General features: G+C 41.4%; 1 protein-coding gene and 1 long non-coding RNA gene across 4 annotated transcripts in view; one reads left to right on the top strand and one right to left on the bottom strand.

Annotated features, from left to right (window-relative positions):
* Window positions 1–27,644, top strand: part of DNAI3 (dynein axonemal intermediate chain 3) — a 54,031-nt gene that overhangs the window by 25,752 nt on the left and 635 nt on the right. For all 3 annotated transcript variants that reach the window (XM_075936377.2, XM_075936376.2, XM_025183175.3), the window contains exons 9-22: window positions 784–974; window positions 2,572–2,696; window positions 2,798–2,887; window positions 7,548–7,637; window positions 8,414–8,542; window positions 9,564–9,637; window positions 12,626–12,773; window positions 14,834–14,921; window positions 17,181–17,311; window positions 18,181–18,244; window positions 22,459–22,589; window positions 23,471–23,675; window positions 25,082–25,173; window positions 26,716–26,838. In XM_075936377.2, coding sequence (XP_075792492.2) covers window positions 784–974; window positions 2,572–2,696; window positions 2,798–2,887; window positions 7,548–7,637; window positions 8,414–8,542; window positions 9,564–9,637; window positions 12,626–12,773; window positions 14,834–14,921; window positions 17,181–17,311; window positions 18,181–18,244; window positions 22,459–22,589; window positions 23,471–23,675; window positions 25,082–25,173; window positions 26,716–26,838 — 1,681 coding nt within the window. The remainder of the gene's footprint in view (window positions 1–783; window positions 975–2,571; window positions 2,697–2,797; window positions 2,888–7,547; window positions 7,638–8,413; window positions 8,543–9,563; window positions 9,638–12,625; window positions 12,774–14,833; window positions 14,922–17,180; window positions 17,312–18,180; window positions 18,245–22,458; window positions 22,590–23,470; window positions 23,676–25,081; window positions 25,174–26,715; window positions 26,839–27,644) is intronic.
* Window positions 2,817–26,742, bottom strand: LOC142830574 (uncharacterized). The gene is made up of 3 exons (XR_012905943.2): window positions 25,196–26,742; window positions 6,646–6,811; window positions 2,817–5,306 (listed from the first exon to the last, which is right to left on the bottom strand). It is a non-coding gene; the product is annotated as an uncharacterized LOC142830574 (long non-coding RNA).

Consider the following 27,644-nt stretch of genomic DNA (forward strand, 5'->3'; position numbering starts at 1 on the left):
TTTTTTCCATACTCTATAACAATATCACTTTTGCTAATCATTGAAGTACTTCCTTCATGGTAATGTTATTATATACGGTATACCCATCCATTAAAGGGACTTTAACACCTTCCCCGGAAGCATCAGACATTGGTCACTGTCAGAGACTAAATACTGCTCTAGATGAAGCAGTGGTGCAGTTCCTAAGTTTCTATATCCTCCTAGCCACATTCATTTGCATGGGAATAAGTAATACAAATAATGACAAATAAATTTTATTGGGCAAAGAAACAATTATGAGCGAGCTCCTCAACTGGCATAAATGGACTTAGTCTAGTGAAGTCAGAGTTACATCTTTTTAATAACACCTGAAGATGTGGCCCTATGGCTCCTCTGAAAGATTAAGCAGAAGAAGGAACTATAAACTGTGAGAGCCCAGTCCTACAGCTCTTACTCACTTTAGGAATCCACTGACATCATTGGAGCTCCTCATGTAAGTAAGGGTTCCAGGATTGGACAGTACACTTTAAGAACCTAATCCAAATCCTCTGAATTCAGAGCTATCTGAGCACCCACAAGTGATGTGATAGCATGGTATATCTATTTTCTGAAGTGTATTTGAATGTGAAGGGCTCTCTTGAGAGTAGTGATCAGCATTGGGTAACCATTGTGCATACCACTTTTGGTGATATGGTCATAATTTTTAAATGCCATATGTTTCTTTAATGAATTAGCAGACAAGTATCCCATGGAATTATCACATCTTACATTTTTTTAAATATTAACTATTTTTGTCATAAACAGAGTGGAAATAGCATTGCAGCAGAATGAAATTATCAACGTCTTTTTTGATGACTGGAAAGCATTAGCGGAAGATGAAAGTGCCTTTGGTGGCAAGTCAGATGCTTACCTTAAGGAATATCAATCGTTTACAGACCTGCACTATCTAAAGGATAGAACAGTTAGCTGTGTTTGCTGGCACCCAGCCATTAACGGTAATGCTTATAAATATTTAGTTCATGCCTGATATGTCCTGAGGTATAGTTTGAGAGCTCTAAAGTTTAAATGATAAGGTTTTATTGGCTTTTAAATGTGGAAATCCCTGATTTGAAATGAAGTGGGGCATGAACAGATAGTGTGTAGAACTCAAAGAGGTAACAGGCCACATATTTTCTTATACAAGTGTATATTAGGAATATACAGAGGAAGGAAATTTCCCCCTGGGGAGACCCATTTCAAGGGACTCTTAGGGTATGTCTACACTGAGGAGCTATTTTGGGATACCAGAAATATCCCAAAAAAGCTACTCCACATCTATTGAAGCAATTCATTATTTCAAAATAGAGGAATTTTGGAATAGCGCAGTATTTTGAAATTTGGCACTGTGTAGACAGCACCAAATTATGAAATAAGCTATTTCGAAATAGCATCAAAATAAGCTATGCAATTTGCATAGTGCAAATTGAGTAGCTTATTTCAAGCTAAGGGCGCTGTGAAGATACATGCTAATTGTGTTGTGCTTAATTGTTTTCTCATTCTTTCCCAGAAGTACACACTGTTCCAGGGGGCCCTCTTCTTTTTCACCATCTCCTCACCAGTTGGCTGTGTGGGAAACTTTATGCCATAGCATGAAGGGGTGGGTGTGGCTCCACCTGAGTGCAGGGAGCATCAGGAGACATTCCCAATGCTCCCTTTGCTGTGTTGCAGCTTCACACATTCCACTGAAGGCACAACTGTGCTCCAGCCTAGCTGGGAGCATACACAATAGCCAGCACTGCAGGATGCACAGGAAATCTGTCTTATTTCTAAGTATAACAAAGAAATTGGTTTCATAATGGGTGCCTGAGAGAATAACCATGTCTGTCACATTATTCCGGGTTTGAGACTACAATTAACAACTCTAAGCTAAAATATTGAGTTATACTCTGGTCTTGGACTTCTGCCACTCCTTTATAAGGAACCTAATAATTCATTAGCTAAAATTATTGCTTTCAAATTGACCTATAGTGGGAAAAATGAATGGCTGTCTACACACTGGCACCCTTTTCCGTAAAATGGATGCTAATGAGACACTTCAGAATTGCAAATGCCGCGGGGGATTTAAATATCCCCCGCGGCATTTGCATGAACATGGCTGCCGCTTTTTTCCGGCTCGGGGTTTTGCCGGAGAAAAGTGCCAGTCTAGATGGGATCTTGCGGAAAATAAGCCCTTATTCAAGTAGGAATAAGGGATCTTCCGGAAAAGGGCTTATTTTCTGCAAGATCCCATCTAGACTGGTGCTTTTCTCCGGCAAAACCCCAAGCCGGAAAAAAGCGGCAGCCATGTTCATGCAAATGCCGCCGGGGATATTTAAATCCCCCGCGGAATTTGCAATTCCGAAGTGTCTCATTAGCATCCCTTTTACGGAAAAGGGTGCCAGTGTAGACATAGCCAATATGTATAAAAAAGAGACCTAGTGAATTTTTTTCCTTTAAGGACACCTATAAAGCAATAATTAACAGAGCCATTAACACTTGAGATGAGCATAGCAATTTTTATAAGTGCTAAAATTTTCCCTTTATCAATGATGAGATTGTTTTCCTCTCGATCAGGGATTATAGCAGTGTCAGTAACAGAGCGGCTTTCTTATGAAGAAAGAGTTACCCAGTCTGGTAAACTGCTGTTGCAGAAGTCACCAATTCTTTTTTGGAGTTTCTCTGACCCTATTCACCCTCAGGTATTTAAATCAGATTTTAAAATATTCAAAGTGTACAAACAATAACAAAAAACAATCTTTGCAACATGGCTGTATTTATCAAATGATTATTATTTTACTAGTTAATGCTGGAGTGTCCTGAAGATATCTACTGCTTTGAGTTCTGTCCATCTGATCCCAATATTATTGCTGGAGGCTGTATTAATGGACAGGTATTAGTTCCATTCTTTTTAATTCCCTTATTTTCTATATTGATCTACTAAATCTTCATTTTGAAGTTTAATTTACTACTATTTACACCATAATGTATCTGCACTAAATAGTGAATATTTAGTGTTCTACAACAAATGGAAATGCAGCATGGAAGCAAACTCGGATGTTTATATAAACTAATGATACACAGTCAAAATACACATGGCTAAATCACACCACCACTTGTGGAAAAATTTCCCAGGTTTCAGCACCCACGGATTCTGTACAAATGAGCCTACTGTGGTAGTGAAACAGGGTTTGTACCCTTATAGGGCAATGATGTCTCTTAACCCATGGATAATTAAGTATCTACAAGAAAATCCCATTTCTTGCACATTATTTCCTGCTCTCCTGTTCCTTCTCAGTTTCCTAAGGAACTATATTCATAGTAGTTCCCTACCTATGTCTGGGTCTAAATTCCCCTAGTGAGAAAGGTTTTACAGCACAATAAAATATTCCACACCAAATAATGCTGATAGGATAGGCATTATCTTATCTGAGGAAATTCCTCATGCTCTGGACAATTATTAAGACAGAGATCCTCAAACTCTCTCCCTCTCCCCCCCATTAATATATTTTGCTGTTTAATTAGCTAATTTATCAGAATTAAGGAGACCAGAATTTGAAAATGTGCGAGGAGGACACTGAGTTGACAAAAAAAACATACTTGTATATGTATATAAATCATCATCATAAATAAATGATCACGATATTAGTCATCTTATAAGACAAACAGACTTAACAAAAACAATCATATAACATTAAAAATATCAATATTTGTCACTCTTAAGAAATGAAAATCTCGATCCATAGTTATCAATTTCGCGTTCAGTCCATTCATTGTCTTTTATTATATTGTTAATTCTTCGTACTTTGTCAAACAATAAATTGTCATTTATTGTGATGCTAAATTTTTCTTTAACGAATAAAACTGTTTCAAGGATTTTATTCCATTGAATTTCTTCATTCAGCAGAATCCAATCAAACACATACACTGGTTCGTCATGTTTAGTCCAATTTTCTAGATATTCAAGAGCATTTTTATAAAAGCTCATTGTCTCCCTCGTAAATTCTTTCTTCATTCCCAGATTGCTCTCTTGTAATTTGTTTACAACCAATGGAAAGAAGTTGGACTCAAGACGTGATTGAAGTTGCTCCTTTAATTGTTTAATATGCAAACCCACTTCTGTAGAAGTTATATGCTTTTTCAATACTTTTTATAGCTGATTGGAACACAGTTGCTTGGTTGTGAACAAAATACAGAGTTACTTCAGCAGATTCATTCTTAAAAAAGTTTTTCAAAATCAGTGGACATTTTTCCAAACTTAGAAAGTATGATTTTAAAATCTTGAACAATTGCAGCACTTGTTCAATGGCTGGCATTAAAGCTAACCATCTTGTTTTTGAATATCCCAACAGTTTTTTATATTCAACTGAGGCTTCTTTGCAAAAAGTCTTTAATGATATAACTCTTACAGTGAATCATTCAAATGTAAATAAATTTGAGGTATCACAACTTCAACATCGATGGACATTAAGCTTGATGCTGTATTGATGGCATTAGATACAACATGGGCATTGCAACCTATTGCAATAATCATTTTCCCAAGTAAATGCATCGTTTTCTTATGAACAATTTTATTGCCTTTGAGATTTATACCGCCAAAATTAGTATTTGTGTTATCGGCACACATCACAATAACTTTATCATTCAAATTATGATTATCCACTAATTTTTTGATATGATTGGATATTATTTCAGATGTCTCACATCAATTGCTTCAAAATTCAAAACTTTGATTTGAATACCATTTTCAAAATTGAAGTAACGAACTAACAACGGATACAACTTTATATCTTTGTGGTTTGAAGCATCCGAAAGAAGTGTAACAAATTTAGCTTCATCTAAATCTTTATTCAAATTCTCTTGTGCGTAAGTTTGAAAAACATTGCGAATAATAGCCTCTCGTTTAGTTCTGGCACAATGGAATTTTTTATTATAAAGTACTCCATTTAGTTTTGACGTACAGTCTATGCTCCAAAAACTTTGTGCATCACAGTGTGGTACACAGTCAGACCTTCGGCAGCTGCTAAATTCTTTACGTCTTCTCCAAATGATGAACTTCCTAAGAAGTCTGTAACTTTCTGGGACATTGATGCCCATGTTAAAGAATTTTGATGTTTGTTCGATGAAACAGGCTTTGTTATGCTGGATCAGCCACCTACTGCCACACTGAATTCCATCCAACAGACAGTACACTTCACTAATGAATCATCTCTTGTTTCATCCACAATTCTGATGAAAGGAAATTCCTTTTTTAAATTCTCGTTGAAATGGCATTTTCTTTTCTTTGACATTTTTAGGGTTAATTGTGTCAACTAAAAAAAAAAAAATCACACTGACTTTAAATTAAAATGGCTCAAAATAATAACATTTCATAAATACCCTCTAAGTGTACTTTTACTGTATATTAAGCCTTTTAACAGGGGTTCAGCTGCAGTATAATGATACTTTAAAAAACAGCAGGATATATTTTTTTGGCAAAGTAGGACAAGAAGGACAATTTTTTTCAAAGGAGGACAAAAGGAGGACATAATTATTGGGGAGGACAAGCCCCTCAAAAGGAAGACTGTCCTCAAAGGAGGATGTCTGGTCACCTTATCAGAATGAGTCACTCACGTTTCTCCTCCATAGAATTGACATTGCATATTGCCACTCCTAGGAGCATTGCATGCTGTTCTTTATGTCCTAGAATTACTAATGGGACTCAAGTCTGAGTTGATTAAAAATGTCTACTTCTCATATTTAAGTGGCTAAGCTAACTGAAAGCTCTAGACCAGGCGTCTCAAACTCCTGGCTCTTAGGCCAATCCTGGCTGGAGTGATTGCGCAATCCGGCCTGGGATCCCTGGTCAACCGGGGAGGAGGCTGTCCATTACTGGCCCCCAAACTCCACCTCTTTCCACCATTACCCCACCCTCTACACTCCATGATGCCCTATTCCTCAAGCATGCAGCTTTGGGGATCACTGGTGGGAGCATGGTAGGGTGCAGTGGCAGCAACTGTGTCCCCTCCCCTTCCCCGCATTCCCCATAGTGGCAGGAGCTGCGGCAGAAATAGATTGTAGTAGAGCAAGTGCACCTAACTCCTGTAATGGACAGCCTGCCCCCACTCCAGTCCGCTGGGACTCCTGGTCTGGACTGTGCAATTTCTCTGGCTAGGATTGGCTCATGGGCTAGGTGCTTGAGACCCCTGCTCTGACGTATCTAAGCCTCTTGATTCCAAAAACAGCATTTTCATCCACTGAAAACAGTTAATTAAAAAAACCAACAACCGTTACCGTGACTGATCAGATCAGCAGTCTGTCTAGTGCAGTATCCTCTCTGCCCAGGGATATCAAAGGAAGGTGCAAGAAACCACATAAAATGCCATCAGAACCTTGTAATTCATGGTGCACATGGATAGTACCACTGAGAAATAAGATTTCTTTCCAAACTGAGACTGTCCTGTGGAGCTGCTCTAAACAGTTTCCCTTAGTTTGTCAGAAGCTGCATATATAATGAAGGAGGAGAACATGTAAATAATTTGTGACTTTCTGAGGAATCTAGAATAGCAGTTCTGTCCAGTTTCCTTGCTATAAACAGTACCAAAGCAGTCTGTGATCATAATTTCTTCATGGTTTCAATAGAGTCTTGTCTTTAGGCAGGGCTATACTGACCTTATCCTTCATCTTTCATATGGCAGAACTGTGGGCTTTTCTTTGCACCTGAGTGTCTGTTACCACTGGCACCAGGGTATGTCCACAGTCATTTCCCTGCTTGTACTTCATCCTGGCTTTAGAAGATGAATGCTTCCCATATTTAGAATTCTCCTGCTTTTCAGTTCTAGAGAGGAAATCAATAAAACATGACATGATAGAGGATATAAAAAATTATAAATTTCGTAGGGAATATACAGTTTGGCATCCCTGTATACTCTCCATACAATAAAAACAAGGAGACATACGATGAAATTGAAAGGAAATGCATTTAAACAGATAAAGAAATACCTTCTTTACACAACACATTAACCACCTGTAGAGCCACAAGGTATTACGGACTGCAGGAGATTAGTACAATTCAGAAAATAATTAGACATTTTTATGGATAGGGGAAGTTTTATTCCCAACTTTCATCAGTTTTGGTGGTTTATGAAACATGAAAGTTTATATCCCACATGATGTTTTATTATATCAGTAAATATTATCATCCATAAAAATATCTAATCCTTTTTTGAGTCCTAAGGATGTGATGTCATAGAAGCTGGGGTTTTTCAGTCCATAGCCATAACAGTCACTTTAAAGGTGACACTCTGAAACGCTTGATCAGTGTGACAAGCTGCACAGGCTAATTGTTAACTGACTCAGCTGGTTCTAGGATTTGCAGTCTCTTGCACAAGACTGCTACAGTGAGGGTCTGCAGAGGTAAGCCTTTTTAAAAAACCCACCATCCTCTGGTTCTGGCACAGAACGTAGCCTACCTCTTTATAGACTCAATGCTCCTATTATAGTTCAGAAGTATGTTTTAATGTATCAGATAAACAGAAAAATGACTTTGTAATGGCATTTATTTATCCTAATAGGTTGTATTGTGGGACATTTCTGAGTATGAAGAGAAGCTGCAGAATGCTAAAACTGGTGCTAGCGGACGCAAGAATACTGCTGTTAATATGGTTAGTACTTGAGTTCTGTGACTAGTGCTAAAATATACCCTAATGAGAATATATATATAAAAACAATTTTTGGAAATAAATATGGTAATAGGGATGCAGGCTGAAAATGTAGGCCTGCAACGAAGTAGTAACTAAACCGTTTGTATTCCAATACATGAGGCAACAATATAAATCTTTATCAAAATCTCATATCTGTATCATGAACCCGGATTAATAATACTATAATTTATACAGACTAGAGATACAATATGGCATTGTTATTTATTGAGCATCAATTCTATCCCCAGGAAGTTACTGAATGGATCAAATCAATATAATCCCCTAGTCAGTGCTACAAGTGTATGCAGATGTGTGTTTTAAAGGTCAAATTTAAGGATAGCAGTAAGGTGGTTTGGTTCATGGAAGGAGGGAGATCATTCCAGGCAGAGTGTGTGCTCTGGAAGAATGCATGAAGATGAGAATGGAAAGAGGATACAAAGTGGGTAATTAGAAGGAAGGCTTGAGAGTACAGTGGAAGAAATAATGCTATGTTGGAGGTGGGTGGAGCAATTTGGATATACTTTTCACAGTATGGTATGGCAGGGACTAATTCAAATCTGAGACTTTCCATTAACTTTGATGGACTTCAGATCAGACCTCTAGAAGGGTTTCTAGATTGAAGTAAAATACTGCAAAGGGACATTAACTATATGTGAGGTTTACTTTTTTTTACTTTGCTAACTAATGTATTTTGCAAAACATACCTTTTAAAATGTATCTTTTAAAAACGTCTCTAGCCAACGTTTATACAAGCACAACAGAGTGGTAAGGAACCACATTTTGTGAGATACTGTGCAGTCTCTTCCATTGAATATGGCCATAAAACAGTAATAACAGATATACACTGGCTGCCAGACTATTTTGAGGTGAGTTTCAATTGATATTTGATTACTTTCTATTTTTTCCAAACCACTAATAAAATCAGTGCATGAACTACAGATCATGTGGGACAAAATGGAATTATTTGTAATAATCTCAGTGGTACTTGGGTTCATTATTTCTGACTGCCAAAGTCGAGTCTCATGCTCACTGTACTTTGGGATAGAACACTCCACTCTCAATTTTTTATTACAGCTGACTCAGTTATGTAGCTGACCTTATTATCAGGGAAATACAACCTAGAGGGAGGTACTATAAAGTGGGTGCATAACTGGTTGGACGACCATTCCCAGACATAGTTATCAACGGTTTACAGTCATACATGAAGGGCATAATGAATGGGGTTTTGCTGGGATCACTTCTGCATCTGGTTCTGTTCAAGATATTATTGACTTAGTATCCTCTAAATTGGCCCTGGAACATAGAATCATAGAATAATAGGACTGGAAGGGACCTCAAGAGGTCATCGAGTCCAGCCCCCCACCCTCAAGGCAGGACCAAGCTCTGTCTACACCATCCCTGACAGATGTCTATCTAACCTGTTCTTAAATATCTCCAGAGAGGGAGATTCCACCACCTCCAGTGGCAATTTATTCCAATATTTGACCACCCTGACAGTTAGGAATTTTTTCCTAATGTCCAATCTAAACCTCCCCTGCTGCACTTTAACATCGCATGGTGCACTCCAGCTGGTTGGGGCCTTGTGTGCAGCCCTAAGGGCTGGCTGACCCCAGCTCTGTCCCTTTCACTTGAGGCCCCACCCCTTCTGGGATCGCAGAGCAGAGCCTCTTCACCTTGCCCGGAGTCCTGACAAGTCTATCCACTCCCCTGAGTATGCTGGTTTTGGTAATATTTGTTTGTTCCATTGTCATATCAAGGGACAAGTGAACTCTGACTTGCACAGCTGCAGCCACCAATGAGAGACTTTCTTAAAGCCTATTTTACTGACAGTGAAGGAGTAGTTTTGTTGATAAAAATATTGTTTATTATTATCTATTATTATTTTAGGTTAACAGAATGGGCATTACTTTTGAAAACAGAGTTGGAGTTTGCGTACAGCTTATCACCTGCTCTCCTGATTGGTATTACATTTTACATGTTTTCATAGGCATAAACAATCACAAAACATTCCCTGAATTCCCTTGAAACTTCTTTTAAATACACCTTATTCCTTCTCTCTGCTAAATGTTTCAGCATATACTCTGTAGTGTGACTAACCAAGTTCTGAATCCCTACATAGCTGTCTGGAATAGGTGAAATTCAGCCTGTGACAGAGTCAGCACACAGACCACCCACCACTGAAGCCCCACATCGGGGCAGTGTGTGGAGTCTACTAGCTGGGCAGCTTTACAGGGTTGCTTTCATGCTCTCCCTGTGCCATTGGAAAAAAGTATCTGGGCTGGCCCCACATAGGCTGTCCTGGAAGGCCTGAGAACTGCATTTAAATACTACTAAATAACCTAAGGCCATGTCTATACTTCAAACTTTTGCTTGAATAGTAACATCAGTGTGGCTTTTAATTGACATTTCTAAACCTGCAAAAGCCACAGTGTAGATATAGTTCGACCCACACATGATCCTTTTGCCAGTATAGCTCATTTAGTTCAAGAAGCAGCCACTACTTCAGAGACAGGATGCTGATCTAGATGGCCCTGGAGTTTGATCAGGTTTGACATTTTTTATATTCTTCAGTTGGCTGGCAAGGCTGTATATGCAGTTCCAACCCAGAAACTGGAATAGCAGCTGAGGAGGGTGGGCTTGCATAGCTGACTTGTTCCCAGACTAAATAATTAGGCTCTTTGCAATGGAGCACATTTCATACACTAAGTATGTAGTTCTTCGTCGAGAGGCGTCCCTGGGGGTGCTCCACATCAGGTTTAGAACGCCCCAGCACTTCTCAATGGATTTTTCTGAGCAATGTATTGAGGGCCGTGCATGCGCGGCGCACACGAGCCTCCCTCAGTACTATCGCGCATGCGTGGCCCCCCCTTCCTTCAGTTTCTTTCTACTGCCCCCCAGCTTCAGACAGAACTCTCCTGTTCTCACAAAGATTTCTCCTCACAAACTTCTTTCCTCAAATAGTTGTTTAGAGTTAATTTATTTCCACAGTTCCTGTTAGTAGTTAGCTAATTTACTTGTTTAGAGTTAGTTTTAAGAAAAAAACCCAACTGCCTACAGTCTTGAACAGCTATCTCCAACCACCTGGCTTTGAAAGCTGCAGGCTCTGCAAGAATTTAATGCCTGTCACCAACTGCGCTAAGACAAAAACACGCAAAGACAGACAGCTGCTACTTAAAATGTCCTTCTCTGACAAGGACAAACACCATACCTCTGACCCAGGCTCAGGTCTGAGCAACATATCTATGAGGCAAACGTCCCCTAAGCCATCAAAGGCAGGGATGAGCTCTCTGAGTCAGCAGCCCAGAAAGCGGCTTGATGAGGGAAGAAAGACACACTGCTCAGGTAATAACCGCTTTGGGTGAGCACAAAAAGGGCAATAAAAATGCCAAAATGTTTGCCCTTTCTGAGGCAACAGGTCTTCCCGTGCCTGCCTCCCATTCCACGCTGTCTGACATGTCAATGCTTGCCCTACCATGGGCCATAGGAGATATTCCCACTCTTATCACAGCATCGAGGAATCCCCTCACAGACCAACCGCTGGGTGCTGGCCCCCCTCTCCCATTACTAGGGGCAAGAGCGCTGCTCAGTGAGACTCCCCTCATTAGCCACAAGGACCACAAAGACCTGGCAATCTCTCCCACTTTACATTTGCATAATTTGACTGATAACATACATCCTCAATCTCCATTCTCTGATTTTCCCTTCCCCCTCTCTGAGGACTAGGAGGAATGTTTACCTGTTTTTTCACCTCAGCCATAAATGGAGGGCTCTACATGGTCTGCTTATCAGCAACAACCAGATTTTCTTAGAGCACAAATGGCTCCCTGGGCGCCTTATTTTTGAATGCCACGGCCTATGCTTTGCCCCCCACCGTGGCAAATGTTCAATCAACCACCTCAACAATATAAAAAGAGACCATGTAAGACGAAGCATATGGCGAAACCCTGCTCTCCTTTAAACTGGTCACCCCACACCTCTGTGAGGGGAACTGACAGTTAAAGACATTGCTCTCTGATGTCAGCTTCTACATCTATATTACATTCAAATGCAGCCCCAGCCATAGAGCAGGCTTTGTTACCACCTGCTACTCATACCACTGATGATCTCTCCTCTTTCTAAGATGTATTTAAAAGAGTTGCTATTGATTTGAATATATCTATGGAAGAAGTTCAGGTTTCTCAACATGAACTCACTAACATCCTCCAGCCCAGTACAGCAACAAAGATGGCACTTCATATTAAACCAGCCATCTTGGAGCCCGCTAAAACCCTATGGTAAACACCTGCATCCATCCCACCAACATGCAGGAAAGCTGATCGAAAATACTATGTTCCCCCCAAGGGAAGAAGAAAAGGAGGTTACTCACCTTCCTGTAACTGACGTTCTTCAAGATGAGCGTCCCTGAGGGTGCTCCACTACCCTCCCTTCCTTCCCTCTACTTCAGAATGCCATTATGATAACATCTTAATATATTATTTGCCGGGTTCCGGATAGAGAAAGAACTGAAGGGAGAGGGGGCCGCGCATGCGCGATAGTACTGAGGGAGGCTCACGCACCGCGCATGCGTGGCCCCCAATTCATTGCTCAGAAAAATCTGTCGAGAAGCACAGGGGTGCTCAACACCTGATGTGAAGCACCCCCAGGGACTCTTATCTCGAAGAATGTAAGTTACAGGAAGGTGAGTAACCTCCTTTTTTCTTAAGCAAACTACGATGCTTATTTAACTACAGCATGTGATTAACAAGACGTTGAGGACAAAATGTGGAGTAACTATATGTCCCAGTGAACAAAAGAAGCTATAAACTTTCTCTATTCCCCAAACTCTTGCATCTATTGCTATTCTAATATTGAAGATAAAAAACCAAATATTATATAAAAGCTTATTGAAAAGTTAAAATGATAATTAAGCATATGAAGAACAATGATCTACAATATCTTGTTTTGTGGAGCTCCATATTCTTTTGGGATCTTCGAGCCCCCAAAACAGCCATCCAGAATTCAGCTGAGAAACCAAAAGAGGAGAAGGTTATTGAGGCTCCCCCTGATGTACCAACTACATTTAAACATCTAGATCTCTCCTGGAGACCTCTCATTAAGGTACTGTATGCAATTTATAGGCCTGTACATTTGTCAGCACATTTTTTAATTAAAAATCACAATCATAGTAAGTTTACTAAAAGTTATGGTTTTAGGAGGGAAAGTGCATAGAGGCACAGGTATGAAAATTCAGTTACACCTCCTTAGAGACACTATACCTAAATCCAGGGGTGGGCAAATAACAGGTTGTGGCTGGATCTGATCTGCTGGGGTTAGTCCCTTGCAGGTCCTCTTACCTGCGCCTTCGTGGGTGTTGGGCGATCACAGCTCTTGTTGGCTGCAGATCACTATTTGCAGTCAATGGGACCAGCGGGCAGTGACACGGACCAGGACACCACATTCTGCCACTCCTATTGGCCATGAATGGTGATCCTCAGCTAACAAGAGCTGTGACTGCTTGATACCTGTGGAGGTGCAGGTAAACATAGTGGCAGTGGGCCACCACAGACAAACCCTGGCTGGCCACCACCTTTTTACTGCCCACACCTGCCTAAATCCCTTCATTGTTGGTGCCTCTTTGCCCTGTAGACAGAGCAGCAGCCACCTGCAGAAGCACACTCTGCCTCCATACTCCCACCAGCCAACCCTGAGTGGCACTATAACCCCATACATACCAGGTCACAATGCCCAGAGTAGGGAGCCAGATCCAGACCTGCAGGAAAGAAGCCACTGCGGTAGGGTGAGTGCATGCAAGCTCACTCTACCAAATCTTTCCATATAAATGTTCACATTAATATGGTTTTCCTTTGAATTCTGTTGTGGTTACAGTAGGGGAAGACCATATTTCATCACTACAACAATAGAACAGGACAAATACTTTCCAAACTTAGCTTACAACAGAGATAGGGAACTTACAATACACTGTCAGATCCGACTTGCTACTTAACTTCATCTGGCCTACAGCAGATATCTGCACTCCAGGATGGAAGCCCTAAACCTCAGCATCTCTCCCCATCCAGCACTTAGGCCAGAAGCCATAAGTGCGGACTCGCCCTGCTTCAGTGGAGAAGCTAGGTAGAAATCTGGTTGACTCCAGATGGCTCCTGGAAGCAGCTGTCACGTCTCTAGGTGCAGGGGCTAACAGGGCAACTCCATGTGGCTGTACCCCCAGCACCAGCTCCCTTTGGCTGGGGGTACATATCCACTGGGAGCTATGTGGGCACCACTTGCAGGCACAGGCTGCTTCTCCAGCTAGAAGCATGCTGTCAGCCGCGTATGGGAGCAGCTGGAGCCAGGGCAGGCAGGGAGTTTGACTTTGTCCTCTTGCCACATACCAGGAGCTGTCTGAGGTAAATACCGCCCAGCTGGAACCTGCCCCCTGAAGCTACTGCCTCAGCCCTGAGCAGCACCCAAATTCCCCCCTGGAGTCTGCATCCCAAACCTCCTCCCACACTCCATCCCCCTGTCCCAGCCCTGAGCCCCCTCCTGCACTCCAAACCTCTTGGTCCCTATCCAGAATCCCCTCCCATACCCCAAACTCCTTATCTCCAGTCCAACCCCCTCAGCCAGAATCTGGACCCCAACACCCTGTCCCAGCCCAGAGCCTCCTCCCACATGTTATTTCTGGCTCTAGCAGAACCCCAATGGTGCTGTGTGTGACCCACAACTGATTTTTTTCTGGGGGTCAATGTGCCCTGATTGAAACAAGTCCTGGCTTACAAGAACTTTAATATAACCTAGTAATTTCTGAATAAACATAAGCTATAGTGGAACTTGTAGTATATAGCAGCATTTTTACCACCAGATTGTCTATCTTGCTCAGAGAAGGTTTGGAGATATGTTTGTTAAAACACAGGTGGCCACTAGGGCTCCCACCAGTGGAGCTGACATTGAAGTGGCAGCATTGAGAAACTTTAGGGAGAAAAGAATAATGCAGACTAGACCACTGAGGTCACAGTTTTCCCACGGCTAGGGAAGGAGAAGACAGAAGCACAATGTATGGAATTTGAAGAATGCACTTCACACTGACACACCTGTACCATTACATTAGAAAGCCATTTAGCAGTAGGCCTCAAGTATTGGACAAAATGAGTTATCAAACACTCCTTTGTACTAAACAGGTAAACCTATCCAAGAGCGCCACAAGTGGAGACTATAGTCCTACCAAAATTAGCCTTGAGGATGAGCATTTCCATTACAAAATACCAGGTAAAATATCCAGTGTATATTTTTGAGATAAGTATGTTGGTAAGATGATTTTCTGTGTATATAGAATAAAAGTTAAGCAACATAAATGCACTGTAACCAATGGATCAGTTTTCCTAAATGTAATGGTGTATGGCACTGAAGGCTATAGTGAACACAAACAGAATGAAAAGAACAGAATTCACTACCAAATGATCACAGGTTATCAATTCTCAGAAGTTATACTAGCAAGCTGTTTCCCCCAGTAGTACCTACTGGTAACAAAGTGAATTGAGCATTGGGCAACACCATGTGCAATCTGCTCCAGAGCCACTGTTAGAAATTCATTAGTTTGGGAGTTTTTAAATTAATCTTTCCTTATGTAATTTTCTACTCCTGCGGCAAGTCTTCTTGTTGCTCATTTTGAATCAGAAAGTGTCTCCTTATTAGTCCATAATTTCAGAGAAAATATTCAGAGAGATGTCTTTGTATCTTAAGAAGTACTGTTGGCTTCCAATACCATAGTATTTCAGTGCCACTACCACATGATCCTCAGTGTATTTATCCTCTCAAAGGTGAAGAAATGCTATTGCCCCCGTTTTATACAAAGATAATCTGAAGCACAGAAAGCCTAAGGCTACGTCTACACTGCAGGCTTCTTGCACAAGAATGGCCATTGCACAAGAATGGCAAAAACTTGCGGAGCGCCTACACTGCACATGCGTTCTTGCGCAAGTAAATTTACAGTAAAGGGTCAGAACAGAGGGCTTCTTGCGCAAGTGTTATTCCTCTCCCCATGAGGAATAAGAACTCTTGTGCAAGACGACAGTGTGGACGGGCAACATGGGTTTCTTGCGCAAGAAATCCCTATGGCTAAAATGGCCATCAGAGCTTTCTTGCACAAGAGAGCGCCCGCACCGCCATGGATGCTCTTGTGCAAAAGCACATCTCTTGCCAAAAGCACGTGGCAGTGTGGATGCACTCTTGCACAAGACCTTTTGCGTAAGAACTCTTGTGCAAAACAGTTCTTGCGCAAGAAGCCTGCAGTGTAGATGTAGCCATGGTGATTTTCTCAAGGTCACACAGGTAAATGACTCATCAGGTAATTGAATCCAGTTCTTCTTAGTCCCATGCTAATGTGCTAACTGTAGACCATCCTTGCTACCTGCATTGATAAAGAAGCAATCAAAATGAAAATATTGAAAAATCATTAAAGTCTTTGGAGGATGGGAAGGGCAACAAAAGGGGGATAAGGAGGCTTTGGAAGGATGAAAGATCATCAGACAAGTTGATAAGATTTGGAGCAAACTAGTACTAACGGTACAACAAATTTTCTTAAAAATACTTTTGGAAATCATTACCACAATGACTCTGACATGCTACAACTCTGTTACTAAGATGTGCTGGATCAGATTTACAAGCTGTCCACTACTGACTATAGTTGGTTTAAAAAACAAATTTACATGTAGTTCTACAAGCTCACTAAGTTGTGGGCCTCCACTTGCCTTGGGTGCAGGCAGGAGGGGGCATGCCCAAGGGCAGCCCCCAGCCCATGGCCCCATACCACAGTAGCCCAGACTCCCTGGCCACCTCTTATCATGACCTGGCTCCAGCTTCCAGTTTAGCTGGGGGGAGGGACTCAGGGGTAAAAGGAAGAGCAGGGGTGGGGCCTAAGGCCAAAGTCATCTGACCCCAAAGAGGCTGGCACTGCCCCGAGCCTCAGAAGACACAGAATGAGAGCTGTAGGGAATCTGGGACAAATGCTGTTCCTGAGTCATTCAGCTTGGGACCAGGACTTGAACTCTTTTTGAGACTGTCACACCTAATTCAGGATGGTTGACCACCATACTTCCTTTGTTGGACCAGTGTCATAGCTCTGCCGGGGTAGCAACATTGGAAGTACTAGGGCATTTTAACCAGTGTCATGTAGCCCTTCTGTGAGAAAAACACCACTGGCTGGCCTTGCCACTAGTGGGCAACTGTGAGAGATTTTATGAAAAAGCTCAAGCATAGACACTACAAGAGTACTGCTTAACTAGCCTGCCTCCTATTGCTGGCAATTTGTACGTCCTCAACCTTTTTCTCCCTGCTAGATTTAAGGCAACAATTTAATTCCATGCAATAACCGTGTATGCTCTTCTCTGGGATTTTCTTTCCTCCTTTATTTCTCATCTTGAAAGTTCTAATCTCTCAGCCCTGAATTACTTTAGTAAGGAAAATAAGATGTATGATCTAGGAAATTGCCCTCTATAATTAAATGATTGTATCCTTATTCTTCTCAAGATAAGATGCAATTCCAAATCAAACCAGAACGGTTGGGAGACGAAAATCCTTATAAGCAATTCAAGATCCCTTCAACCAAACCTCTTAAAATACTGGAGAATATCCCCACCAACTTTTTTGTTGGAACTGAAGTAAGTTAAAAACATTGATTATAATTTCTGATCTTTTTAAAAATAGTTGGGGTATGCTGAACAATTTACACAGACTAGTGCATGTATATTTTCTTTCTGAATTATTCAGTGGTTTGTTCATTGTGAATTGGGCTGGCCTTTGTATTCCACATTTTGGCACATTCATTTACAGTTTTGACTTTAAAAGACTGTTGGACCATACACTTGACAGTCAGCGGGAGTTGGGCAGTTCATTCCCCTCAGCTCCTTTGGAAATCGCAGCCAAAATATATTGAACTTAATTCTTAACACCAGGAACACACACACTGTCCTTATTTCCATTGCCAGAACCATTAGGGCAGTAATATCGATTGCAGGGTCTTCCCTAAAGTCTAATGAAAGCTTTATCATATTTTCAATTTCCCCCCGAATTTAGTCCTGTATTAAAAATAAGCCCATTGTTCCAGCTTCTACCCCTTTAAACCACATCTAACTGCCAAACTGAACAATTTAAAGAGGTGTCTTAAATATTTCCTGCATTTCTTCCATTTTGGGATTCCCATTGAAATAATTTTTTTTCTTGCCACCCTTTCCTAAAATCATGGGGCAAGGTCCATACCACATGTAAACTACTCCATCTCTACATGAAGAATACCCTGTAAATGCTGATAGTTGAGGGTTTTCCCCCCCGAAAACTGCAATTTTAAAAGAAATCAAAACAACCCAACACAAAGCCTGATAAACTAATATGAACATTTTCCCCATTTTTGCAGTCATGTTAATAGACTCCAGTGTTACAAACTAAAAATAGGCACATTTTGACTACAACATTTATGTAAATATTTCACCCAGCTCCAGTTTGCATTTATCTGATTTCTCTGGCATCACAGGATGGTGAAGTTATTTATTCTGACTGGAAGATGGAAAGAGAGAGTGACTCAGGAAGACTGATTAGTAAGTTCAAGTTTTTCACCATCAACCAAAAACTGCCTTTTTAAGCTAGTGGACATATGGATGGTTACAGACAGACTTAAAAGTCTTGCTTTATTATATGGAGATCTAAGCTTTATAAAAAGGACTCTTGCCCGGTCTGTAGTAGGAATTTGACACACTGCTGACAACAGGTATCATCAGAGACTTCAAATTGCTGTTGTAAAAGATTAGACTGCTACTGTAGAATGAAGAGAGATCTTTTCAATACCATTCCTGAATGCATGATCAGTGATGCGGAAAAAAAAACCACGTTGTGCCATTTATACTAGGAATTAAAATGTTTTAATTCCAGTTCAGTGGGCCCTCTTGCAATTGTGGCCAGCAGTGGGTCAATCTGTTAGTGTGGGGGACCTGACCCCGCAAAAGGTTTTGCAGAAGACTATTTCCAAAATTCCAGCCACAGAATAACAGCAAATGTAGCAGTGGTAAAAATTCTCTCCTTTCCAAGTCTTTTCACTTGAAAACTTAATTAGGCTATTTAAAATAGCAAATTTTATTTTTAAACAAAAGAACATTAATTGAAAATCTTATATTAATACAGGCAGTCCCTGGGTTACGTGGATCTGACTTATGTTGGATCCGTACTTAAGAACGGGGCTTTCTTGCCCCGGAGAACGTGGGCAGCGGGACCGCCCAGATGCACCACGGTCCCGCCCAGATGCACCACGGTCCCGCCGCCCGCATCCTCCGGGGCGAGAAAAGGTGCTCCACGTCTCCCTGGTCTGCTGGGGGAGGTCCCCCAGCAGACCAGGGAGATGCGGAGCAAAGCCGCGGAGGACGCGGGCGGCGGGACCGCCCAGACGCGCCGCGGTCCCACCGTCCATGTCCTCCGCTGCTTTGCTCCACGTCTCCCTGATCTGTTGGGGCGGGGAGGGCGCAGCTAGTGCACCCCCCCCCACCCCCGAAGACCAGGCTTTTCTCGCAGACGCCTGTGGTAGAGCAGCTGGGGCGTTGCCGGTTGGTCCCGCAGCGCCGCTCCTCGGCGCTACTGGACCAACCCGGCAGCACCCCAGCTGCTCTGCCCCAGGCGTCCTGATTCAGCTGCTGCTGGTCAGTTTCAGCAGCAGCTGAATCAGGACGCCTGGGGCAGAGCAGCTGGGGTGCTGCTGGGTTGGTCCAGTAGCACCGCTCCTCAGCGCTACTGGACCAACCCAGCAGCACCCCAGCTGTTCTGCCCCAGGCGTCCCCAGTCAGCCGCTGCTGAAACTGACCAGCAGCTGACTCCAGGAAGCCTGAGGCAGAGTTGCTCTGCCTCGGGCTTCCTGGAATCAGCTGCTGGTCAGTTTCAGCAGCAGCTGACTTGGGGACACCTGGGGTAGAGCAGCTGGGGTGCTGCTGGGTTGGTCCCTGGAGCGCCGAGGTGCGGCGCTGCGGGGACCTACCCGGCAGCGCCCCAGCTGCTCTGTCCCAGGTGTCCAGATTCAGCTGCTGTTGAAACTGATCAGGGGCTGATTCCAGGAAGCCCGGGTCAGAGAAACTCTGCCTCAGGCTTCCTGTAGTCAGCCGCTGGTCAGTTTCAGCAGTGGCTGAATCTGGACGCCAGTTCCGACTTACGTACAAATTCAACTTAAGAATGAACCTACAGTCCCCTATCTTGTACGTAACCCGGGGACTGCCTGTACCATCATTGGCAAAACAGCTAAAATGAAAATTTCTGCAAACCCATTAAGTGCTGGGAGTGACATTAGTTTAGCCACACTATACATTCTGAGTAATTTTTGGTATATATTAAATATGAAACCATTCATTTAACAATATAAAAACAGCAAGGATATAGTCTGCATGTTATGCAACTTGTCTGACAATGTTGCTGAAGCAATCCAAACTTCTCTATTCCTGGCTTTTTAATTTTAATGGTTTTAGTTGTTGCTTTTGCATTTAATTGGAAACTATAAATATTTCACTGTTTGCAACTGAGGGACTCAATTATTGTGAGAAGCTGGAAGTTTCATATTGCATTTTAATGCCTTATTGTTTATCATGAACTAAGAAATGCTTGCTGAACTTTAACATTTTATAGTGTAATGACTAAAAATAGTCAATTTAGAGACATAAATCAAAGGATATTTTAAAAACATCACAAATGGTGTCAGTCTCTCACAGAAATGTACACTGAATATAATGTTAATACAGACAGATTGAACCTCTCTAGTTGGGCACTCTCTGGTTTGTTATCTGTGGTCTGGCATAATTTTAGTTAGCTGGATGTACGCTTTTCAAGGATGTGGCCACGTTTTCCACAGTTCCATAAAGTTTGTTTACAGCCACCAGTCCTGGCTCTTAGTGTTCTGTGCTGTTATTTAGCTCTAATTTATCCCTAAATATTGACCTCTTGTGGTTTGGCAAATTCTCTGGTTTGGCACTTTTCAGGTCTCGAGAGAGCCGGACTAGAGAGTGTTCAACCTGTATTAATGAGAATTCTCTAATGGCAAGTACAGTGCCTTCTATAGCTCCCCACAGGGATCTTCTTCCTCGGGGTATAATGCCTGAAAATTAGAACAGACTTAAAGAGAAAAGACTGTATTAAACTGGTCAAAATATGAGGGCCTGTAATCAGGTACTTCAGGATTTTAACCATTTGCCAGGCACAGGTATGGGTTATTATGGGATATCAAAATAATTTTCTTGGACAAAGCTGCAGACATACACGTGGGTTATGTCTACACTGGCATGATTTTCCGAAAATGCTTTTAACAGAAAAGTTTTCCATTAAAAGCGTTTTCGGAAAAGCACGTCTAGATTGGCAGGATGCTTTTCCGCAAAAGCACTTTTTGCGGAAAAGCGTCCGTGGCCAATCTAGACACGGTTTTCTGCAAAAAAGCCCCGATAGCCATTTTGCGATTGGGGCTTTTTTGCAGAAAACAGTACTGTGCTGTTTACACTGGCCCTCTTGCGCAAATGATTTGCTCAAGAGGGCTTTTGCCCTAGTGGGAGCAGCACAGTATTTCCGCAAGAGCACTGATGATCTTACATGAGATCGTCAGTGTTCTTGTGGAAATTTAACGGTCAGTGTAGACAGCTGGCAAGTTTTTCCGCAAAATCATGTGATTTTGCAGAAAAACTTGCCAGTCTAGACACAGCCTTGGAGGCCAGGTTGAGGCCACTTTCCTTTATCTGTGCCAGTCACCTTCAGAGCACATGGATGTGGCACACAAAACCCAGGAGAGAGAATCTATATAGAACAGGAGTGGGCAATACTTTTTTATGTGGAAGCCACTCCAAGATTTTGGCGAGTGGTCGAGGACTGCACTCTTTCATGATATTAATGGAGGAAGTATGGGGTCTGAGATGGAGGTTGGGTGCAGAAGGGAGTTTGAGGATAAGGAATTGGAGTGTACAGTCTGGCAGGGACTTTGGGTGAAGGAGGCGGTTGTGGACTGGGGTGCAGGGCATTAGGTTGTTGTCTAGGGAAAGGGAGAGGGGTACAGGAGGCAGTGCAAGAGTTTGGGTTGTGACCTAGGGCAGGAGGGTATTGTGATCTAGGGCAGAAGATTGGGGTGCAGGGTCTGGGAGAGGACATGGGCACAGGAGAGGGGCAGAGGGTTTGGGTATGTGGATTAGAGGTAGGAGTGGGGGGCAGAGGGTTGGGGAAGGGTGGGGCTGGGCACTAGGATCTGGCCAGGAGACTTACCTAGGTGTCTCCCGGTCAGCAGCCCAGCCTGTTTCTCAGGCAGGCAGCCTGCCCTGCCCCTGCACAGGCTGCAGTGCCATGTGCATGTGTGAATAACTGAGCCAGAGAGGAGGGGGAGCATGGTGCTTTGTGTTATTCAAACAGGCATCTCCCATTGGCTGGTTTCTGGCCAGAAACTGACCAGTGGGATTGTGCTAAGGATGGGGGCAGCACCTGAGGCCTTGTCCCCTCCTCTCTGGTCTCACAGTTGTGAAGAAACAGCCTGGCAGTTGCTTTTCTGAGTGTCATGGGGGGGGGGCGGCAGTGAAGCAAGCAGGAAGGCTGCCGGGGGCTCCACGCAGCATCCATGGGCTGGAAACCGGTGGCTTGATGGGATGGATCTGACCCACAGGCCATATTTTACCCAGGCCAAAAAATGGATCCAATCCTGCAGTAGTTATTATCCCAAAAAACCCTACTGCTGAGATGAGGATTGTAGGATCAATTTTGCTATCTTCAGAAAACAGGAATTACAGGAAAATAACTATCTTTTTCATTATGTTAGGTCAAAAACCAATTAACAAACACACCATCCATGATGGAATTGTCCATAGTATACAAAGATCTCCATTTTTCAAAGACATCATTCTTAGTGTTGGAGGCTGGAATTTTGCCATATGGAAAGAAGGTGTTTCAGTAAGTTATTTTGATAACAGACATGGTACAGTTGATGGAGAAAAGAAGAGAGTAACTGAAGTATATAGCCTTACGGACAATACTCATGGAAATGATGGCAAATGGTAGAGCCTCTGCTAGTTTGAAAATAAATTGGGTTAAAAAATACGCTATTTTTCCTGCCAGAGCTAAGGTTTTAAAAATAGTTGTGTAAACTTGGCTCCAACGCAGGAAGCAACTTTCTCTAATTCCAGCTTTGGTGACTCTTGTGGCATCTGCCCAGGCTATTTCAATTTCCAAGTAGTCTCAGTCAGAGGAGGCTGAGAGTAGAGATAGGATGTGCTTAACTATGCTATAGGCTAAAGTAATTTGAACAGAGAAAGCAGCAATAATCCACTCTCTCTTTTTGTCCCTGGGAGTTATAGCACATTGAAGGGGAACATGACTAGTCATAGGGAAAAGGAAATGTACTATTCTAGCCTAAAAATAGCAAAGGCAAGGATGGCTATGGTAGAATCTGTATCAGTGAGGAATGGGTGCAGCAGTCTTTTGGCCAGCCAAATATATATTTAAAAAAAAAAGTTCCGTACAATTACTGCCTTCTTGGAATCGAGAACTTTACTTTTTTGTCTTGTTTGTCAATAGACAGACTCCCTCAGTTGAGGAAATGGGCATCAGCTTTTCCACTTCCCTATAACACTTCTCTTTACCAGTCAACAATAGACACACTGGTTTTGACACCATAATTATTTGTGTAATGGGATCACTCAGAAATGGTGATAGTTCTTACATTACACAAGCAGGAGACTTGAAAGAGCTCTGACTGGGTGGTGGTTGGTGTGTCTGTCTGTCTGTATGATTGCCTTGGTTTCTTTTACATTGGCTTTTTATTTTTTGTTAAGAGTGGCCCAATCCTACAATCATGCTGCTCATCAAAAAGATACACTGTAGGACATTGGTCCTTATCGAGAGCAGGAGTTTTCTTCATTGGTAGAGAAGATGGAAATATTGATATTTGGGACCTACTGGAAAAAACGCATGAGCCATCCCAGACCCAGAACATCTCCATATCAATGATCACCTGCATCAAACCATGGATCATTTCTTGTATGTTAACAGAGATTGCACTTTTTCATAACACTGTATTAAAAAAAATTACATCATGATCCTGGAAAGGCTTATGCTTAACCTACCTTTATACACTGAACATAGTTCCACTGAAGTCAGTAATACTTCACACAGTGAATAAAATAAAGCACAAAAATAAATCTTTTTGGCATTGGGACCTTCATGTTATATTATTATTACACAAGCAACTAAGCACCATTTCTTTCGTTTTTTAATACAGGCAGTCCCCGGGTTATGTACAAGATAGGGACTGTAGGTTTGTTCTTAAGTTGAATTTGTATGTAAGTCGGAACTTGTACATATTGTAGGGGAAACTCTAGCCAAACATTTCTCCAGAGCTCAGTTTTATTCTCCCACACCTCACTTCCCTCAGTCCTTTATTCTCAAGCTGAGGTGTCTGCTGAGAAAAGCCGCTCCGCGTCTCTCTGGTCTGCTGAGGGGGGCCCCTCGCTTCACGTCTCCCTGGTCTGCTGGGGGGAAGCAACTAGTGCGGGGTTGCCTCACCCCGTTTGTAAGTAAGGATCCGATGTAAGTCGGATCCATGTAACCCGGGGACTGCCTGTATTACAAAAATGGTATTGTTTCTTTTGAAAAGGTAAAATGTTTTTGTGTAATAAGGAACATTTAATTATCAAAAAATAAGACAAAATAAAGCTATTTTTGCTGCAAAAAGTTAAAAAATACATTGTAACAAAAACAAGTCTTTGGGAGTTGGTCACACTCTGTTTACAAAGATAGATAGATGTATACACTTGCTTATATTTTGCCACAACTGAAGAGATTTATGAGGTTTAAATATTTTATGGTTGAAACTGTGCATTTGAAATACAAATATTTTTCACATGATGGAAGAGTTATCAAATGATACTTGCTTTTTCGGTGGGAAACCATCAAAACTGCAGACAAGTTCCATTACTAGACCATAAGCACTTTAGGGCAGGAGCCATCCTTTCTTTGGGTAGAATGCCTAGCACAGTAGAGACCCGATCCATGATGAGGTTCTCAGCATAACCACAAAAACTAATATGCAAGGACTCAACTTTATTGGAATTTTGTATGGATAGATGCCTTAGCTGAAATGCTAATTAGTAAATGCTGGAATTCATAGTTAACAAGATGCCAGCACAGTAATTTTCAGTGGATCAGGACACTGGCTCATTTAATCCACTATCCAAGAGTGACCAGTACCAACCACATACTTAAGAGGAAAATGCAAGAATACCCATAATGAACAATCATGGAATAAGTTAGAGGAATTTTCTTCCTAATCTATCAGCTAGTGGCTGGCTTACGTCCCGCAGTCTGGGGTTATACAAACATTTTAATTTACTTTCTTCATTCTTCATAATAGCATGGTTGGTTGTTTTGTTTTTATAATCTTACAGCAAAGCAGCACTTTTTAGCTGTATCTGATGACTTTGGAACACTGCATATTTTAGAAATCTCATGGACATTAAGTCATCCTTCCAGCAATGAGGTTTGTAACATTTTCTACTTACCCGTTAAGTGACTGCATATCTTGTGGGTTTTCATGAAGTGTTTTTTTCAGGCACATCCTTTTAGGATATTGGATTCCTACAAATTAAGTTGATTAATTTGTATTTGATCTACAGTTGTGATCTCGTAACATCTCATAAACCAAAACTGAACCTGGTGGGAAACCTCAGAGAAAAACCAGTTGTTGCAATAAGCAGAGTTGTCATGACTCATCATTACAACCAGGCAATGGGAAAAATGTAGACAAAGTATCCAAACAGTAGAAATATTTTTTGCTCTGTGCATAAAATGCAGCAGGTTTCATAAACTATATTCTATACATTTGCCTTGAAATTTTTCTTATAAAATTTTGCATAGCTCTAAGCAAGTCAGTGACTTCAAAAGAGGCATGCTGATTTACGCCATCTGAGGATCTGACTTTAGATCTTTTAGGATCTGATCCTGCAAACCTTTACTTACATATCTAGTCTCTATGAACTCATTGGGACTGCTCCTGTGAGTAAAAATGATTACATCATAAGTTCTTTGGGGGCAACGGCTGTCCTGTTCTGTGTCTGTACAGTGGAGTCTGGAGCTGTAATATTACAAATAAATAATTTGCATCCATTGTATTAATTAGGTGCTGATTTTGTATGTCTTTTATCTATCTCTCTTTTATTCAGTTTCTCCCAATTTCTTCTCCCCACCTGAAAACAAGTTAGGAGCCCCCTCTCACTCATTCTTGCACTTTTTTTTCCCACAGCTTATTCTATTCTCCCTCTTCTCTTTCCTTCCCCGAACCACTCCTTCTCATAACCCCCACCTTCCTCTTACTATTTATAGACTCATGTACATTGTAAACTTACTATGAAGTTAAACAATATAAATATACAATATAAACTTGCACTACTTGTGCTCATAAATATTCACAAATGGTGTTATGTATCTAATTACATTAAAATCTTTACATTCTGTTAACACTCTAAAATCTTGAACAGTCCTGTTAGGGAAACAGGTGTGCGGTATTACAAATAACTGTGATAGTGGAGCAGTGGAGTGGGATGGGTGGGGGTTTATGCAAAAAGGTAACTCAGGGCTGGTTTACACACAGACCTGGATTGATTTAACTAAATCCTTATTTTAAAACCAATCGAGTTGTATTAGTACAAGATTGTGAGTGGTCATTCTTGTTCCACAATGAGAGTGGGTAAAGTTAGTTTTTTGTTGAGACTATAAAAAATTACGTTAGCCACACAGAGACTTATACCAAAAATATCTATGTTTGTTTTAATAATTTCTTATGTTATTTTACTGTAAGACTGTACATAGAACCACATTAATATAGGGAAATTGGTAAAAGCATTATGAGATTTATCAGGAAATGGTCCATGTACTACATTACTACAGAATTTTGTACTTAGTTCTGTATATTTAAAAAGATACTTTAAAGCAATGCATTATTACTGTAGATGGATTATATGCTGAAAAATGAAATAAGATTTACTGTGATCATCACAAACCATACTTGTCTTTGGTTTAATAGCATGCCAGTGTTTTTCATTACTTTGAGAGAGAGATCAAACATCTAGATTTTTTTGAACAACGGCAAGAATTCCGAGCCAAAGAAAGAAAGGAATTGGAGCTGGAAAAACAAAGAAAGAAGATAGTAAGTTACATTCAGGGGGCAAAAAAGCTAGTTAATTTATTTTTATTTATAAAATATGCCTCTGTTTGATCTAGGTAAAATTTCCTGTGGTATTTCTGTTAGGCTTTATAAATTAAAAATAGCTTTTGTTTAGCATTTTCTAAGTAAATCCAAACTGACCACTTTCATATTCATAGACTACTCCGTTATTTGGGGGAAGAGAATATACTGGACCAATTCATGCTTAGAGCTTCAGTTCTTACTCAGCCAGCACTCACTTTGACTTCAATAAAGTTAGAGCAGAGATAAATTTGACGCTGTTTAAGAACTCATTATTTTCTTTCCTCTTTCCCCTAGCAGTTCATTTGAAATATTACTTTAGATCCCCTTTTATTATGAGTATTATACTTTACGGTCAGTAGGCAGAGGCCCCAAACCTTCAGCCCTTATATATAGCAGTAGTGTCACTGGAATTAGTAGGACTGTTCATGTAATGATTGCTGCTGTGAATAAGGGCTCCATGCCTGAGCCCCACCTGCATAGAGCTATTACAACAGTTGTATATAGATGCTTTTCCCAGTTTGATATTTTAATTAATATTTTAATCAGATTTGTTTTTTCTTGCTTGTGTGCCCTCCATATCATGTTGTTGGGAACATGTTATATACAATGCTGTTATTACCATTGACCGTAGCAAGTCGGATATGCTCGATTCAATGATTCCCCCTTGCATAGAGAAGGAAATGTAGTACCATATAGAACATTATATACCAAGAGTCCTATGTGGTATGTGAAAGGAAGTGAGCTTTGAATAGATGGTGAGGACT

Source organism: Pelodiscus sinensis, chromosome 9 (assembly GCF_052426305.1).
Source record: "Pelodiscus sinensis isolate ZL-2025 chromosome 9, ASM5242630v1, whole genome shotgun sequence".
In the NCBI taxonomy this organism is placed as follows: Eukaryota; Metazoa; Chordata; order Testudines; family Trionychidae; genus Pelodiscus; species Pelodiscus sinensis.